Source organism: Streptopelia decaocto, assembly GCF_964273445.1.
Source record: "Streptopelia decaocto genome assembly, chromosome: 3".
Taxonomy (NCBI): domain Eukaryota; kingdom Metazoa; phylum Chordata; class Aves; order Columbiformes; family Columbidae; genus Streptopelia; species Streptopelia decaocto.
In genome coordinates this window covers 117,973,043-117,989,261 of record NC_138656.1, presented here as the reverse complement: position 1 = coordinate 117,989,261, position 16,219 = coordinate 117,973,043, and the positions used below count along the sequence as shown (strand labels likewise).

The window sequence follows — 16,219 nt, the reverse complement described above, 5'->3', positions numbered from 1 at the left end:
AGTTCGCAATCAAACAGATAAAGTCCAGCTGGGTCTGGGTGAAGGTGGGTGACCCCAGAAATCCACGTTTCTGCCCTGTGCTCCCAGCGTGGTCCCAGTTTAACCCCACCAGGTCCTCATTGAATAGCAAAGCATGAAGAAAGGTGCAGGAGCGATGAACCACGTCCTACCCCATCATTGTCAGAGCTGGATGGGTTCACAACGACACAAGCGTTTGGGTCTCAGATAGATGGACATGCCTAAATAATTCTCCTTTCTCCATCGCTTACTGGGGTTACAGCCTTAAGCGTTAATACTAAAGTGACCCAGTGAATATAAATCGCCCAAAGGTAATTATTTACAGTCTAATTCAATGAAAGGATCTGAGCTCCACTACTGGAGCACACAATGGGACATAAAATAGATTTAGACCCAAACATGTGGCTACATCCGAAAGCTGGAAGTGGATTTTCGCAGAATCACAGAATGGTTTGGGTTGAAGGGACCTTTCCAGCTCCCCCAGTGCCACCCCTGCCATGAGCAGGGACATCTTCACCAGCTCAGGTTGCTCAGAGCCCCGTCCAGCCTGGCCTGGGATGTCTCCAGGGATGGTTCAGCCACCACCTCTCTGCCCAACCTGGGCCAAAGTCTCACCACCCTCAGCACAATTTCTTCCTCATGTCTGGCCTGAATCTCCCTCCTTTAGTTTAAAACCATGAAAGGTTTAACTACCTTTTAATTAATCATTAAATGAAGAGGGCTCTATGTACACACGTTAGGATTTTGTGAAGCTATTATTTGAGAAAGGAGAGGAAAGCAATGGGACGGACCCACGAAGAGTCTCCTGTATCATCCAAAAGCAACTGTACCAGATTTTGGGCTGGAGCCTTTCCTGGTGTACAACGCGTTACGTCAATACGTGAGAGCAGAACCAGACTGAGAAAGACTAAGGTAAGATAAAGTGTTTAGGAGAAAAGCACGTCCTTCACGAAAATAAGAGTGTGAAAGTCTGTGGTGCTGCTTTTCAGCACAGCCTCAACCTCCAGGTCTCATGTCCACAACAAATATCTGAAGGTTGGATGTCAAGAGGATGGACCAGACTCTGTTCAGTGGTGCCCAACGCCAGGGTGAGGGGCAACGGGCACAGACTGAAACACAGGAGGCTCCATGTGAACATGAGCAGAAACGTCTTTGCTGGGAGGTGCCAGAGCCTGGCCCAGGCTGCCCAGAGCGGGTGTGGAGTCTCCTGCTCTGAGACATTCAAACCCGCCTGGACCCACCTGTGTGATCTGCTCTGTGACCCTGCGTGAGCAGCTGGGGTGGACTGGTTGATCTCCAGAGGTCCCTTCAAGCCCAACCACCTTGTGACTCTGTGATTCTGTCACTTGGCAAGGTGCTCCTGCAGCTTTCCCCAAAGAAACCTTTCATTCCCCAGCCCAGACATAACAAACGCTGGGACACAAAGCATTAAAACAACCTCTTGCTCTGTTGCCAAGTCAACATCTTGGCGTGACAGTGTGTACACAGTGACTTCAGACCCCAACACGAGTTCACACCTTTCCCGTAAGTCCCCAGCGAGGGAGGAACAGACTCATTTCTGCAGTCGGTACTTCGAGAGTCATCGCTGCACGCAGTTCCAAATTACTTCCATTCCTAATTAATATTCACAAGCGAACCACAATACTGCGCTTTCAATCACTCATCACACGCCACCCACGCGAGATGAAAGGACAACTACACGAGATAAGAAGTTTATTGGATCAAAAGTCACATTTAGACAAGGAGACAGCTCTTGCAACGGTGTAAAACCGACAGCATCCCATTGTGGGTGTGCGCACGGAGGACGTATCAGCAAATGTCCCTCTTTAAACCAGAGATTCAGCACAGCGAACGCACAACACAATTATTATGCTAATTTACCTGCATTTTTCTGCCTGCTTGAGGTTGGAGCTGGAGGTAGGAACTTACGTTTGAAAAGCTGGTATTTTGCGTCACCAAAATTGGCTACTTCAAAAACCCCAATCAACACTCAATGACACCATCACCAGTTCAAGTTCAACTCCCCATTGCTGTTGTTGGCATCACCATCCCACCAGTCTTAAATGATTTTGGGCAAGGACTCTGCCCTTCAGCTTTTGCTTTTACCTGCCATGTACATCTTGCTCAAGCAAGATCCAAAGGTGTTTTTTTGTACCTTCCACCCCAACTCAGCCTCAGCAGCAGAAATCAAGGATGTGGCCTGGGGATAAGAGAGTGGCTGTAGCTGCCAAGCACTAGCCCTGCGTGGTCAATAAATTAATTAAAAATACACCTGCAAATCACATAATCCCACGTATGGTGACAGAAAGCATTTAATTCGTAACACTGCATTCCTCGCTCCACCAGACGGGGAACCAGTATTTCCCAGTGACAATGATAAGATGGTTTAAACATGTTTATTGCCCACAGATTTCCAGAGCCATTCTGCTCCCCAACCACGAGGGACTGAAACGGTCTGCCCAAGGAAAAAGAAACATATTTACACCCATTGCCAGAAAGGGGATGTATAAATATTTCCAAAGCTTTATGAAGGCTGGTACTTACAGTCATGCTTTGAAAGGGAAAGAATAAAGCAAAATATTCAATTAGAAAAAATTACTATAATTGCAGGTTCTATTTTATCCCCTCCATTAAAGCAATAAAGTGCCTTGAAATATTGCTGAGCTGGGATACAGAGCTTAGTGCTGCTCAACATTTTAATATACATCTAGGGGGGCTAATTTAATTTAGATCTGCGTGAGGGTCTTGTCCCTGGCCCCTATTGCCTCCCCATACACTTCTTAAAATATGGCTGGATATAAATACATGTTCTTCCCATGCCAAGGGATGTATACACAGCACTGAGGCTGGACATAAATTCTGACATTTGCCAGGACACCCCAAAACCAAAGAGAACATCGAGCACACATACGCACAGCTCCACACATATAGTTGCCCAGCGCAAAGTGTGTTTGCCGGCACCTGAAAGCTCTGATGTCTGATTTATTATTTTTCTATTTTATTGGAGGAAAATGTCCAATTTTTGCTCCCCGAACATCAAACAAAATCCTCTTGGAAATGTAAAATCATGCCATTTTGCTCTAATAGCAAATTAATCCCATAGGAAGGGATTTGTTATAGAAAGTGGCTGAGCAAGCAACCGCCGAGGCTGAAGAAGGGGGCTCTTCCTCCCACTTTCTCCACGCTACAAGCCGCAGTTTTCTGAATATAACCTCGTTCCTCCCTACGACAGAAGATAAGCGAATCTTATTTTAGGGAGCCCTTCATCCTTTTAATTAAACAAATTAATATCGCTTCTCCGTATCTCATAGCCTCTATTATCTTTTGTGAACTCCTGCAATTCTGTTGTAAAGATATATTGAAAAAGCGCTAATTGAGATAATCTCTGGAACTCAAGAGTTGGTGTATTTTTAGCCATGTTTTAAAACTATTTTCCCTTTGTTTCTGGAATGCCTCCCATCCTTCCTCCCATGCCAGACTGTTTACATTATTTAAATGCCTTCTGCTTATACCACTCTTTACAATTTTTACTTCAACAACATCGGCCTCCGTTGCTCTTTTTTTCTCCCTCACTTAGACATGACTGGGATGAATTCCAATCCCAAACTCAAAACCACTCCTGGTGCTTTACTGCTGTCGTCTGCGTTTGGTACATCCGGCAACGCGGCACTGCCAGTCCTGTCACCCCGGGCTGCCTGTGGGGGGAACCAAGCGCAAGGAGTTAAAATGTTCTTTATTTTAGAATAGAAACCGGGAAAATGGTGATTTTCCCAGACACTGGAATTCTCTGCAAACTCACAGGGATACTTGTCATCCTTGCGTTTTGGCAGACAAGCTTGACCACAACACTGGAAGGATGGGGGAGCCCATCACTTCTTTATTTTTACCAGTGCCCGTCATTGGGGATCTTATCAATGTTTATGGGGATCTGATCAGTGTTTATGGGGATCTGATCAATGTTTATGGGGATCTGATCAATGTTTATAAATATCTCAAGGTGGGTGTCAGAGGATGGACGAGACTCTGTTCAGTGGTGCCCAACGCCAGGGTGAGGGGCAACGGGCACAGACTGAAACACAGGAGGCTCCATGTGAACATGAGCAGAAACGTCTTTGCTGGGAGGTGCCAGAGCCTGGCCCAGGCTGCCCAGAGCGGGTGTGGAGTCTCCTGCTCTGAGACATTCAAACCCGCCTGGACCCACCTGTGTGATCTGCTCTGTGAGCCTGCGTGAGCAGCTGGGTTGGACTGGGGGATCCCCAGAGGTCCCTTCAACCTCAACCAGTGTGTGCAAGCAGAAGCACTGCTAGAGTTGGGTTAGGTTATGGTTGGACTCAGTGGTTCTGAGGGTCTTCTTCCAACTGAAATGATTCTATGATTACATGATTCTATAAGCACGGTCCATCAGACCAGCACTATAGAAAACCCCATTGAGTGAGACCCACAAGCTGAAGGAGGCTCCCGTAGATGGCCACGCTCCTCTGTCACTCAGATTTGGTTTGCTTTTTCTGCAGGTTTAATTAGAAAAGGTGATAAAGGCAGCTCCAGGTGCCAGAGTCTTTTGCATTGCGGCTCCTAAAGAGTTTTTAATAAGAGTTCTGCCCAATTGGTGGGGGTTTTACAGCAAATTTTTCCTGCATCAATACGCCCTGCAAAGATGGAAAGGGCAATATAGCACAACAGCCGACTGAGATTTTCCAGCACAAGTGCAGACCTCCACAGTATTAATTCAAGCCTGTCCACAGGCTTGTTTTTCTTAGTCCCCATTCACAGACCATCTACAGCAGAGCACTAAGGCAGCATTTACAATGCACTCCTGCCTTAGTCCTATTTCCCAGGCAGTTTTGGGACAAGTGAGAACACTCCTATTCCCTCAACCCATCCCATGCAAAAGGGGATACAATACACAGGTATTTATTTGGGATGCAAAAATCCTCCACCGTAAACCAAATCATCACAACGCGCAAGCGCAGGGGCAGAGCAGAGGATGAGGAGGTCTTTGTGATAAAGGCTCTGGGTCGAATACAGGAGGTTTCAGCAAAGCTGCCAGTTCTGCAAAAGATCTTCTGTGCAGCTGAAGTCACTTAAGGACAGACTGTGAATATTTCATAGGTTAACCTGAGCACTCACAAATTTCAGAAGAAAGGAGACGTGAGGAGAAGTGCAGCCTTCAGGTCCCATTATAGTTTTGGGGACACATGTAAGGTTGCCTTTTGCTCTAATTTTTGTCTCTTGGCCAAGATCTGATTTTGCTCTAACGCGGCTGCTGGTTCAGCTGGAGCTTTGAGATGCTGATGGAAGGAATAACACACCCATTTATACTGAAATAACAAAAGCGGACGCAGACACATAGCTTAGCCATCCAAGCATGTGCATACTTTAAATGGAGCACTCAGTCCACGGGGCAGATTTGCCCAAGGGCGGACAAATAGCAACTCCTGAGACTCCTCCTGAGCAACATGAATGTGGCTTTTACGCTACATATAACAAAATATAGGCTAAAACTGGAATATGGGGTGATGGGCAATACAAAATCCAGCCATGGAGAGCTGCACACACAGCCAAATGCTCAGTTCCACAACCCCGGAGATTTTTTGGAGCATCCTTGACACTGGGGGCACCACCAGTCCCCGAAGCCATGGGATGTGCCTGTCATCTGCCCTGAAAAGCGCACACTGTCCTGCTCCACAGGGTTAGAATTGCAAGCTGCTCCTTCCGCTAAGTTTCAGGATTTTCTGAAGATCCTTCTCCCCAGGAAAGCTCTTTCCCCATTTTCTTGGGATCCGGTTTGGAAAAGCATCTCAGTTCCATCAAGCAGTCCCAGCAGGCCAGGGTATCGGTCTGAATCCCAGCACTTCAGCAGAAGGTGCGTGAATGAAGTAACAATATTCGCTACGTGTTATTTATTTATACCTTTAATTACGGTTAAATTTTCTATCTAGCTACAGCAAAGCATTACTCTGATTCACAGCTCCTCCTGCATTAAAAGCTTTCAGGTGTTAAAACACTGGCTTATACTACTTCTGATTTTCATGACGGTCAGGTGCTAAAAATCAAGTCAGGATTCAAGGAAAATAAAGCGAAATGAAACTACAGGGAGAAGTTCTGTGAGGGATCCAGACTTCTCCATAGGCTCACCTTCATTCCTCACGGAAAATTACACGTTTGACGACCAATTTCTGTTCCTTGCAGTGTCAAGACAGCGAAAGCAGCTCTCCTCCAAAGAGATGCTTTATCACCATCAGTTCTACCTCCATCCTTTTCATTAAAAGAAATGCTCCCTGAATAACCTACATTTGTACTGAGGGGAGAACCACTGCAAGGAATAAAGCTCAGTGCAGCTAAAAGCAAAATGGAAGTGTCTAGAAAGGTGGAAAATAGAGAGGTTATAATTTTAACATACAAAAAAAGGTGAGCCGTCCTCCCCTCCACCAGAAAAAAAGGCACTTTCAGGTTGCCACTGGCATTAGAGAAAAATCTCTAGGGCACCTGGAAATAAAAGGTACAACCGTCTTTTCTAGAGTTGGGTGTGAAGCCTGAGCAACTGAAAAGGGATGTTCTGCAGCATTTAGTGAAGCAGCCTGCAACCCAACTCCAAAGAACCACCTTCCTATACAGTTTTTGGACTCCTGGAGATGGTCTCTTGAAAATACGTAGCACCAGTGTCCTCACCTTGAAAGCCATGGCAACTTTATGCGGGTTCCAGTAAGGACAAAGTCAGGTCACCAAAGCATTTCTGATTCCCCTTTCTCCTCCCCATGTACCATGATGGAGAGGTGCCCACCAGCATCCCCACGTCCAAGAGGAAATCAAATCCCAGTTTCCCTTCCAAATCCCGCTCGGCCGCCCACCCAAGCCACGCTGTCACTTCAGAAACCCCGAATAGCATGGGAAGGTGGGTTCCCACCACGTCAAGGCAACGTTGTCATTTCTCCCAAGGAAAGGTTTGGAGAAAACTCTGCCCTCCCAAGGCTGGCAGAGCAAGATCTGCTTCAACATCTGTGGTTTGACCCCCTCTAGTGGGTAGCGCTCACCAAGACACGGAGCCTCACCAACCACCCGGCAGACAATGGAGACCCTACTCAAGGGATAAAGCCTATTTTCATTACCATCATGGTGATTATTATCTTCATGCACACACAACCTACCGACCTTGCACCGCAGATTCAATGTCCTTGGACCTCTACACCCACAGCCCAGCACTTACTCACAGAAATCCCATTAAAAACTCTTAGAAAAGGGGGCAGAGCGGGAAAGGTTTTGGGAAGGAAGAACCACCTCGCTAGAAATAAAAGAAGTTATACCCCAGACCTGATTTTGTAGGGAGAACATATTTATCATCTATCCCAGAATGTCTTCCCTCTGCCAACTTGTCAAAAGCTGACAAAACTCCATACTATAAAAGCAAGCTGTTAAAACTTGGCTAAAGGGAAAAACTTAGCTGCCAGACAAGCTAACCAGGAAAAGCTGAAAAGAAAATATCCCAATGTGCCAGGACAGGCAGTAAATTTACAGAAGAGTCTCTATGGAGCTGAACATCCCAAACCAAGACAACAAGGTGGTGTTAGGTCAGCAGCTTCGCGTTCATCTCTCATTTAACAAGCAGATGTCTCCCAATTCAAGGGACTTGAGCGGGTCTCTTAAGATTTGTAGGTGCCTGTGTTTCTAAACTATCCGAAGTAGCACATATCAAACTCACAATACATCCCAGAACAAAATATTTTAGTAGAGCCTCAACCCACACCCATCACGTAGTCATTAAATACCACATATCCCATTTAAACCCATTGATTCATCCTTCCACCTCCGGGCATGCTGAAAAGATGAACAACTCATAGATTTGGTCTTTCCATTAATAACCAAAATGTCAAGTCTTCGCCTAAATTTTAGGAATTTTTTCTTTTAATCACACACATGCACAAGATGGTTTTAATGTCAAAACAGGGTTGTCCTCATTTGGTTGGCTGGGGTTTTTTTTACAGAATGTTTTTCTTCTAAATTTGTATCCAAATCAAGTTTTAAGAACAAAACTCACAAATATATTACATTCAAGTCACGAAACTTACTGACAGTTCAACAGACACAGAGACATTTCCAGCTGATCAGCATTCATTTTAGCTCAGACTCCACATATTGTTAATCCAATGGAATCCAATAATGTTTTCTTTAATAGCACGCCGCAATGGAAAGGATTGTTCTTTATACTCTAAACCTCATATTCCAGGGCAGCAATCATGACCCACTAACCCATTTACAACAGAGGTTAAAGAAAGGTACACCAGGCACAGAAGTCACACTCTTAATTGTCATTAATACACCTTGTGCTACTGTCCAAGATACAAAAACTTCAAGTCAACGCTATTTCTCCGGAATTTACACAGCTGAACAGCTTCAGCAAAAGCAACAGCCTTGGCAAGCTCTGATGACCGACCCTTTTTCAGCCTATTTCCAGCAAAACCACAGCATGACAACATCCCTCCCCAATTAACTGCCCTCGATAGTGAGCGTAATGTGCCCCGACCGGCACCTTTTACTTTTTGGGCAGTCTGGGCGGATTGTTCTAGTCCTTAAAATAAACTGGGAGATTTGAGATGAAAGGTGAAAATTGTAGATTTATAAAGCTGGAAAGCCCAGGCGCTGGGCTGTATCAGTGGGAATGCCATTTGAGATCATACTACTTCAAGTAAATATAATATATATATATATATATACATAAATAAATATACACACACACAAGTTTTACAATGGACATGTATATTTTCTTTCAAGCAGCCACTATAGGCGGGCAGTATGAACACAGGCTTCGGTTCTCAGCTGAGCAACAAAACAACCACAAAAAAGCAGGAATACCATTCAGCCCCCCCCCTCAGTACTTGCGCTGCCCCCCAGTCACAATTCCACAAACATGAACAAAAGACAAAGCCCCCCCCAGATTGCCCAAAAACAAGCAGCTACTTCTCCCACAATCCCGACAATATGAAGAAACAATCTTGCTGAAACAAGAGCCTGATGTATGTTGATATTTCTGCCATAAATCATTTTATTGGCAAGTCTACCCAATACTTAAGAAGCCACTACAGGAATTGTGTTATCCCCCCGAATCAAAACCCGAATTATTAACGTTTACCAAGCCCCTCAGCAATTCAGGACGAGGATTTCTCTACAACTCCCTCTATTCTCTATGACTTCGCTTCCAGCTGCTGAGCGACAGCCACCACAGCCCCTACAGAACATGAAATCCCGGTTACAGTACATGCGGGCGCATCACGTATCCTATATGCAATCCATACCGCACTTATTTCATCCCAGGTCTTCCTCCTCCATCCCTGCGTATGAACTTCTTCCCAGCAGGAAGCGATTTAGCTGCAGGCAAACAGCGCTTTCCGATATTAGTCCCATCACCGCCTTCGAGATTAATTTTAATGGTGTTCGCAATAGGTATAGAGGGAATGGAAAAAACAAAAAGAGTCCCTCGCGGAGGGCAGCCCCTGGATGCCGTGGAGTTAATTCTTGCTCTGGTCAGATTTTAGGAGTCAGCTCCACGCCGCCCAGCGTGCCTTAAAAAGCAGGAGTTGTGTGCTGGTGGGATTAGCGATCAACAGGAGAAAAAGCTCCTTTATTTCACCTAAGGGGATCCAGTCCGCAGAGCTTCTTTCCATCCCTCCAGCAGTCCCAGCCCCGCAGGACCTCGGCACGAACGTTTTCCTCCGTGTTAACAAAGTCTGGGCAACTTGAGCTTTGCTTCTTCATATTCCCCCTCCCAAAAATATCACCCCTCCACGCGCATCCCCTCCGTCTCTGCTTTGGTGTCCCCCTCCCCACCTGTTTGCTCAAACGTGCCACGGCACGGAGTGTTTTTGCCAACGCCGGCTTTCGCCACAGCTAATACACAAGCGTTTCTCTTTGCCTGCCTGCAAGAGGGGGGAAAAGGGAAAAATCCGACTTGCTAGAGAAGCATCTGCATCGAGAACTGCTTTTTACTAAGGGGATCAGCACTCGTGAGCACCAGGGAAAGGAGGAGAAAGGGTCGCGTACCAATTCATCATCCTCGCCTGCATCACCCGCAGACATCCCCCTCCCGCCATCCCCCAGCCCAAATCTCAGCCGAATAGAAAAAAGAACAAACCAACAAAAAAAAAAAAAAAAAAACAAAAAAAAAAACAAACAAGAAGTTGAGAACAAACGTGCCACACGAATGACATTGAAGATGCAGAAGAAATATGTATTTGCTGTTGCGCTGTGCGATTTCACGGGTATACATTTCACGCACCCTTCCCACACAGACCCCCCCCTCCCCTCCGACCCCCTCGGCTTCTTTAAAAGAAAAAAAAAATAAGAATCTTTGATGTGTATATTCGTTTCATCTCGGTGTCCTCAGAAGAGGTGTCAAGGCCCTCCCCTCCCTCCACCCACACACCCCTGCCAGGCTCAACCACGCTGTCTCCATCTTAACTCCAGCCACTTCTTCCCCGATTTCATTAGGCAGCAGAGTTAACCCCTTCGGCTACCCAGATGCAGGGGATAAAAAGGACTTCCCCATCAATCTTCATTTTCTGCCTCCCCCTTCATCTTTTTTTTTCTCAGCCAAAAAAATCCTGAGATCCACCGGTGAGGTTAGTTTTGCCCCATTAATTCATCTGGGAAATAGCAATGCAGCGATATTAACCCTTCCAGTGAGCCCCCCTACTGCTTCACCATGACCATCTTCTCCCATCTTAAAAAAATAATTAAAAAAAAATCAGTCTTCTCTCCCAAAGGAGTATTTTAAAAGCTACAAAACCCAACCAACCCCATCTGCAGCCTCTTCCCTACATATTAACCCATCGGTGGGCGGGGGGGGGGAGTGCATCCACCACCCCATTGACGTCCCTCTACCCCCTGCATCTCACACCCCTCCCATGTCATTAAACCCACGTCCCATCCCATTAAACCCACGTCCCATCTCAGAGGACGCCAGACCACGCCGGGTCTTCACAGCTGTCCTTACAACACCCCTTCCCGTAAGAGCGACATCTCTGTGGCGAGTGTTTGCATCTACAGGCTTTCATCCCGGAGAATCCCTCTCCCTGCCTCCTCCCACAGCTCTTTTTGGGGAGGATAATGCCATTTCCAGCTCTACTCCGAAGGATGCTTTTTTTTATTCTCTCTGGTCACTTCCCAGACCCCTCGTCCACCCCAGGACATCTCCTGTGGAGGGGAATGGTCCCCATCCCTGACCTTCAGTCTCACACCAGCAACCCCAACGCCATCCCCGCTCCCCGGCCGCCTCGCCGAGAAGGTTTCTTCTTTCGCCAAAGCCACAGCCCAGGCATCACGCTGCGTTTTTTGCGCTCCCACAACCTGCTCCTTCATGCGGGGGGGGCGGGGGGGTGTCAAAAAGATGGGGGTCTCCCCTTCCACGCCGTGGGGAGAGGCTCGCAGGGATGGATGCAACCCACGCCCCCTCGTCATCTACAGGGGGTTCAATCCACACCAGGAGGACATCGACCCTCTGGAAACAGCACATCCCAGTACCCGGCAAGCTGGGGGTCCACTGTCTGCCCCCCCTCCCTGGAGCAGCCCCGTTTTCTTTCCCTTGCTGTCCCCCCTCCCAGCTCCAGAAGGGGAGAGGGGGGACATGCCCTCCCTGGTGCCATGGGACCTTCATCTGCAACGCTGCTGACGTGGGGGTCACCCCCAGCCCTGGGCTGCCACTCGTGGGGTGTCCCCCCCACCAGCTCCTGTCCAGAAAAGCAGCTCCATGACCCACCAACCCCATCCTGTCCCATGTCTGTGGGGCAGCAAGAGCCCACCCCATCCCTTGAGGCACCATCTACACATTCTGGGAGAACTTCTCTTCCCCTTGGACCTCCTCTCAGCCTAAGGGGGGCCCTCCCACCTCTTCCACTCGTGGGAGCACTGACCCATGGCCACCTCGGGCCGTGGGGTGACAACAACCCCATGTCCCCCACCTCAGCCCCACAGACTCATTTTGAAGAATCTCTCCTCTGTTTGGGTCTCTCCTCACTCCAAGTGTGAGTAACCCCGAATCCTCCCTCCTTCTCCACATGGGGGACACTGCACTGACCATGACCACCTCAGACCACAAGGTGACAATGACCCACGTCCATCTCAGACCATGAATTGACAGTGACCCCCATCTACCCCACCTCAGCCAGGGGACAGTGACCCAACTCCACCTCAAACCACAAGATGACACTGACCCATGTTCACCTCAGACCACGAGGTGACACTGACCAACATCAGCCCCACATCAGCCAGGGGACAGTGATCCACCTCAAACCATGAAGTGACAGCAACCCTCATCCACCCCTTATCAGCCATGGGACAGTGACCCACCTCCACCTCAAACAATGAGGTAACACTGACCCATGTCCACCTCAGACCACAAGGTGACAGCAATGCCCATCTGCCCCAGCTCAGCTAGGGGACAATGACCCACCTCAGACCATGAGGTGACACTGACCCCCATTGGCTCCATCTCAGCCAGGGGCCGGCAACCCCCATCAGCCTCAAACCACGAGCTGACAGTGACACCCATCTGCTCCACCTCAGCCAGGAGACAGTGACCCACCTCAAACTATGAGATGACACTGACCCATGTCCACCTCAGACAATGAAGTGACACTGACCCATGTCCGCCTCAAAACACAATCTGACAATGACCCCCCACCTGCCCCACCTCAACCAGGGGACAGTGATCCATCTCAGACCATGAGGTGACACTGACCCACACCCACCTCAAACCATGAGGTGACACCGATCCATGTCCATCTCAGACAATGAGGTGACACTGGACCACATCCAACTTGGACCACGATCTGACAATGACCTGTACCTGCCCCATCTCAACCAGGGGACAGTGACCCACCTCAAACCATGAGGTGACACTGATCCACACCCACCTCAGCCCATGAGGTGACACCAACCCATGTCCACCTCAAACCATGAAATGACACTGACCCATGTCCACCTCAGACCATGAGGTGACACTGACTCACATCCACCTTAAATCATGAGGTGACAATGACCCACGTCCATCTCAGACAATGAAGTGACACTGACCCATGTCCACCTCAGACAATGAGGTGACACTGACCCCTGTCCACCTCAAACCATGAAATGACACTGACCCATGTCCACCTCAGACAATGAAGTGACACTGACCCATGTCCACCTCAGACAATGAGGTGACACTGACCCCTGTCCACCTCAAACCATGAAATGACACTGACCCATGTCCACCTCAGACCATGAGGTGACACTGACCCATGTCCACCTCAAACCATGAGGTGACACTGACTCACGTCCACCTCAAACCATGAGGTGACAGTGACCCACGTCCATCTCAGACAATGAAGTGACACTGATCCATGTCCACCTCAAACCATAAAATGACACTGACCCATGTCCACCTCAAACCATGAGGTGACACTGACTCACGTCCACCTTGAACCATGAGGTGACAGTGACCCACGTCCACCTCAAACCATGAGGTGACAGTGACCCACGTCCATCTCAGACAATGAGGTGACACTGACCCACGCCCACCTTGGACCACGATCTGACAACGACCCCCACCTCAACCAGGGGACACCGACCCACCTCAAACCACGAGGCAGCGGCACCCACCCCACCCCACCCCAGCCCGGGCACAGCGACCGGCCCCCCGGGCACCCCGACCCCCCGCCATGTCGGGCAACGCGCCGACGGCCACCCCCGCTCCCCACCCGCTCCGGGGGGGACACACGCAACCCGGCCGCCCCCTTACCTCCAGACTTGCCCCATCTGCAGCAGGTGGATGACGGACTGCCAGACCCAGACGGAGATCCTGCAGAGGCGCTGCGCCCCGGGGGTGGGGGGTCCCCCCCGGCGGCCGACGGCCCCCATCATGGGCGGCCCGCGGCTGCTGAGGCCCTGCACGGCGCCCAGCCCGCCGCCCGTGTAGTCCTGCACGAACCAGCGGAAGCTGAGGATCTGCACCAGCACCGAGGGCAGCAGCACGAAGGCCAGCGTCAGGCCGCACCAGAGGTAGTCCCGCCGCCCGTAGTGGTGCAGCGCCAGCCACAGGTCCGTGCCCACGTCCCCCAGCAGCACCAGCAGCGCCAGCACGATCCACAGGCAGTCCAGCCACGGCCGCTCGGCCGCCTCCCCGACCTCCGGCGCCGGCGGCGGTCCCTCGGCGGCGGGGCGCGGGGCCAGCGGCTCGGCGGCGGCGGCGGCGGCCGCCCGCCCGAAGAGGCTCCGCAGGCAGGCGCTCCGGCAGCCCCAGTAGCACGACGACGTGTTGCAGCAGTGGCAGATGTGCAAGGAGCTGCTGCCGCCCGGCTCCTCCGCGCCCTCGGCCGCCGCTGCCCCGACGCCGCCGGCGCCGCAGACGCCCGCCGCTGCCGCCGCCGCCGCCGCCTCGTCCAGGTTGTGCAGCTGGGCGAAGCCCACGCCGCCGCCGCCGCCATCCGATTTGGCCGCCATCTTGCTGCCGCCGCCGCCGCCGCCGCCGCGTCTCCGGCCCCTTCGCCGGGCGCGCTCGCTCGCTCTGCCCCCCCCGTCCCCGCTCCCGGCACCCCCCCACCCGCCGCCCGCCCGCCTGCCCGCCCGCCGCTTCCGGGGGCGGCGCTTCCGCGCCCGCGCAGGACGGCCCGGGCCGCCTAGCGACCGAGCGGGGCAGCGCCGCGGACACCCGGGCCGGGCCGGGCCGGGCCGGGCCGGGCCGGGCCGGGCCGGGCCGGGCCGGGCCGGGCCGGGCCGGGCCGGGCCGCCGCAGGGGAGCGGCCCCGGTCCCCGCCGCTCTGCCCCGGTTCCCGCCGCCCCGCGCTCGGGGCTGCTCCCGCCCGGCACCCCCGCACAGCGCTGCCCTCTGCCCGGCTCCCATTGCACCCGTTCCCATCACACTGACACCCACTGCTGCCCGTTCCCGTTGCGCTAGTTCCCATTGCACCAACACCAATTGCTGCTCTGTTCCCATTGCACCAGCACCCACTGCTGCACCGTTCGTGTTGCACTAGTTCCCGTTGCACTGACACCCACTGCTGCCCCTTCCCACTGCACCAGTTCCCGCTGCACTGGCATCCGTTGCTGCTCTGCTCCCATTGCACCAGCACCCACCGCTGCCCCATTCACGTTGCAGTAGCTCCCATTGCACTGACACCCACTGCTGCCCATTCCCATTGCACCAGCACCCACTGCTGCCCCATTCCCGTTGCACTAGCTCCCGTTGCTCTGACCCGTTGCTGCCCTGTTCCCATTGCACTGGCAACCACTGCTGCCTTCTGCCCTGTTCCCATTGCAGCAGTTCCTATTGCACCAGTACCCACTGCTGCCCCATTCCCATTGCACCAGCTCCCATTGCACTGACACCCGCTGCTGCCCCGTTCCCATTGCACCAGTTCCAGTTGCACTGACACCCATTGCTGCCCCGTTCCATTGCACTCGTTCTGGTTGCATTGACACACATTGCTGACCCACTCCCATTGCACCAGTTCCCATTGCACCAGCACCCACTGCTGCCCCATTCCCATTGCACCAGCTCCCATTGCACTGACACCCGCTGCTGCCCCGTTCCCATTGCACCAGTTCCAGTTGCACTGACACCCATTGCTGCCCCGTTCCATTGCACTCGTTCTGGTTGCATTGACACACATTGCTGACCCACTCCCATTGCACCAGTTCCCATTGCACCAGCACCCACTGCTGCCCCATTCCCATTGCACCAGCTCCCATTGCACTGACACCCGCTGCTGCCCCGTTCCCATTGCACCAGTTCCAGTTGCACTGACACCCATTGCTGCCCCGTTCCATTGCACTCGTTCTGGTTGCATTGACACACATTGCTGACCCACTCCCATTGCACCAGTTCCCATTGCACCAGCACCCACTGCTGCCCTGTCCCCATTGCACTAGTTCCCATTGCACCAGCACCCACTGCTGCCCCGTTCCCATTGCACCAGTTCCAGTTGCACTGACACCCATTGCTGCCCTGTTCCATTGCACAGGTTCCCATTGCACTAGTTCCCATTGCACCAGCACCCACTCCTGCCCCATCCCCATTGCACCGGTTCCCATTGCACCAGTTCCCATTGCACTGGCACCCAGCACTGCCCCGTTCCCATTGCAACAGCACCCACCGCTCTCCATTCCCTCTGCATTAGCACCCATAGGATCCATTGTGCTTATTCCCCAATCCCCGTGTGCTGACATCAACATC

General features: G+C 51.5%; 1 protein-coding gene across 1 annotated transcript in view; it reads right to left on the bottom strand.

The window, feature by feature from the left end:
- The window catches only part of XKR6 (XK related 6), a gene marked incomplete at its 5' end in the record, with an annotated part of 208,174 nt that extends 193,687 nt beyond the window's left edge, over nucleotides 1–14,487 (bottom strand). The window contains one exon of the mRNA XM_082049866.1: nucleotides 13,787–14,487. Within this exon, the coding sequence (XP_081905992.1) occupies nucleotides 13,787–14,487 (701 nt within the window). The remainder of the gene's footprint in view (nucleotides 1–13,786) is intronic.
- Nucleotides 14,488–16,219: the final 1,732 nt, after the last annotated feature.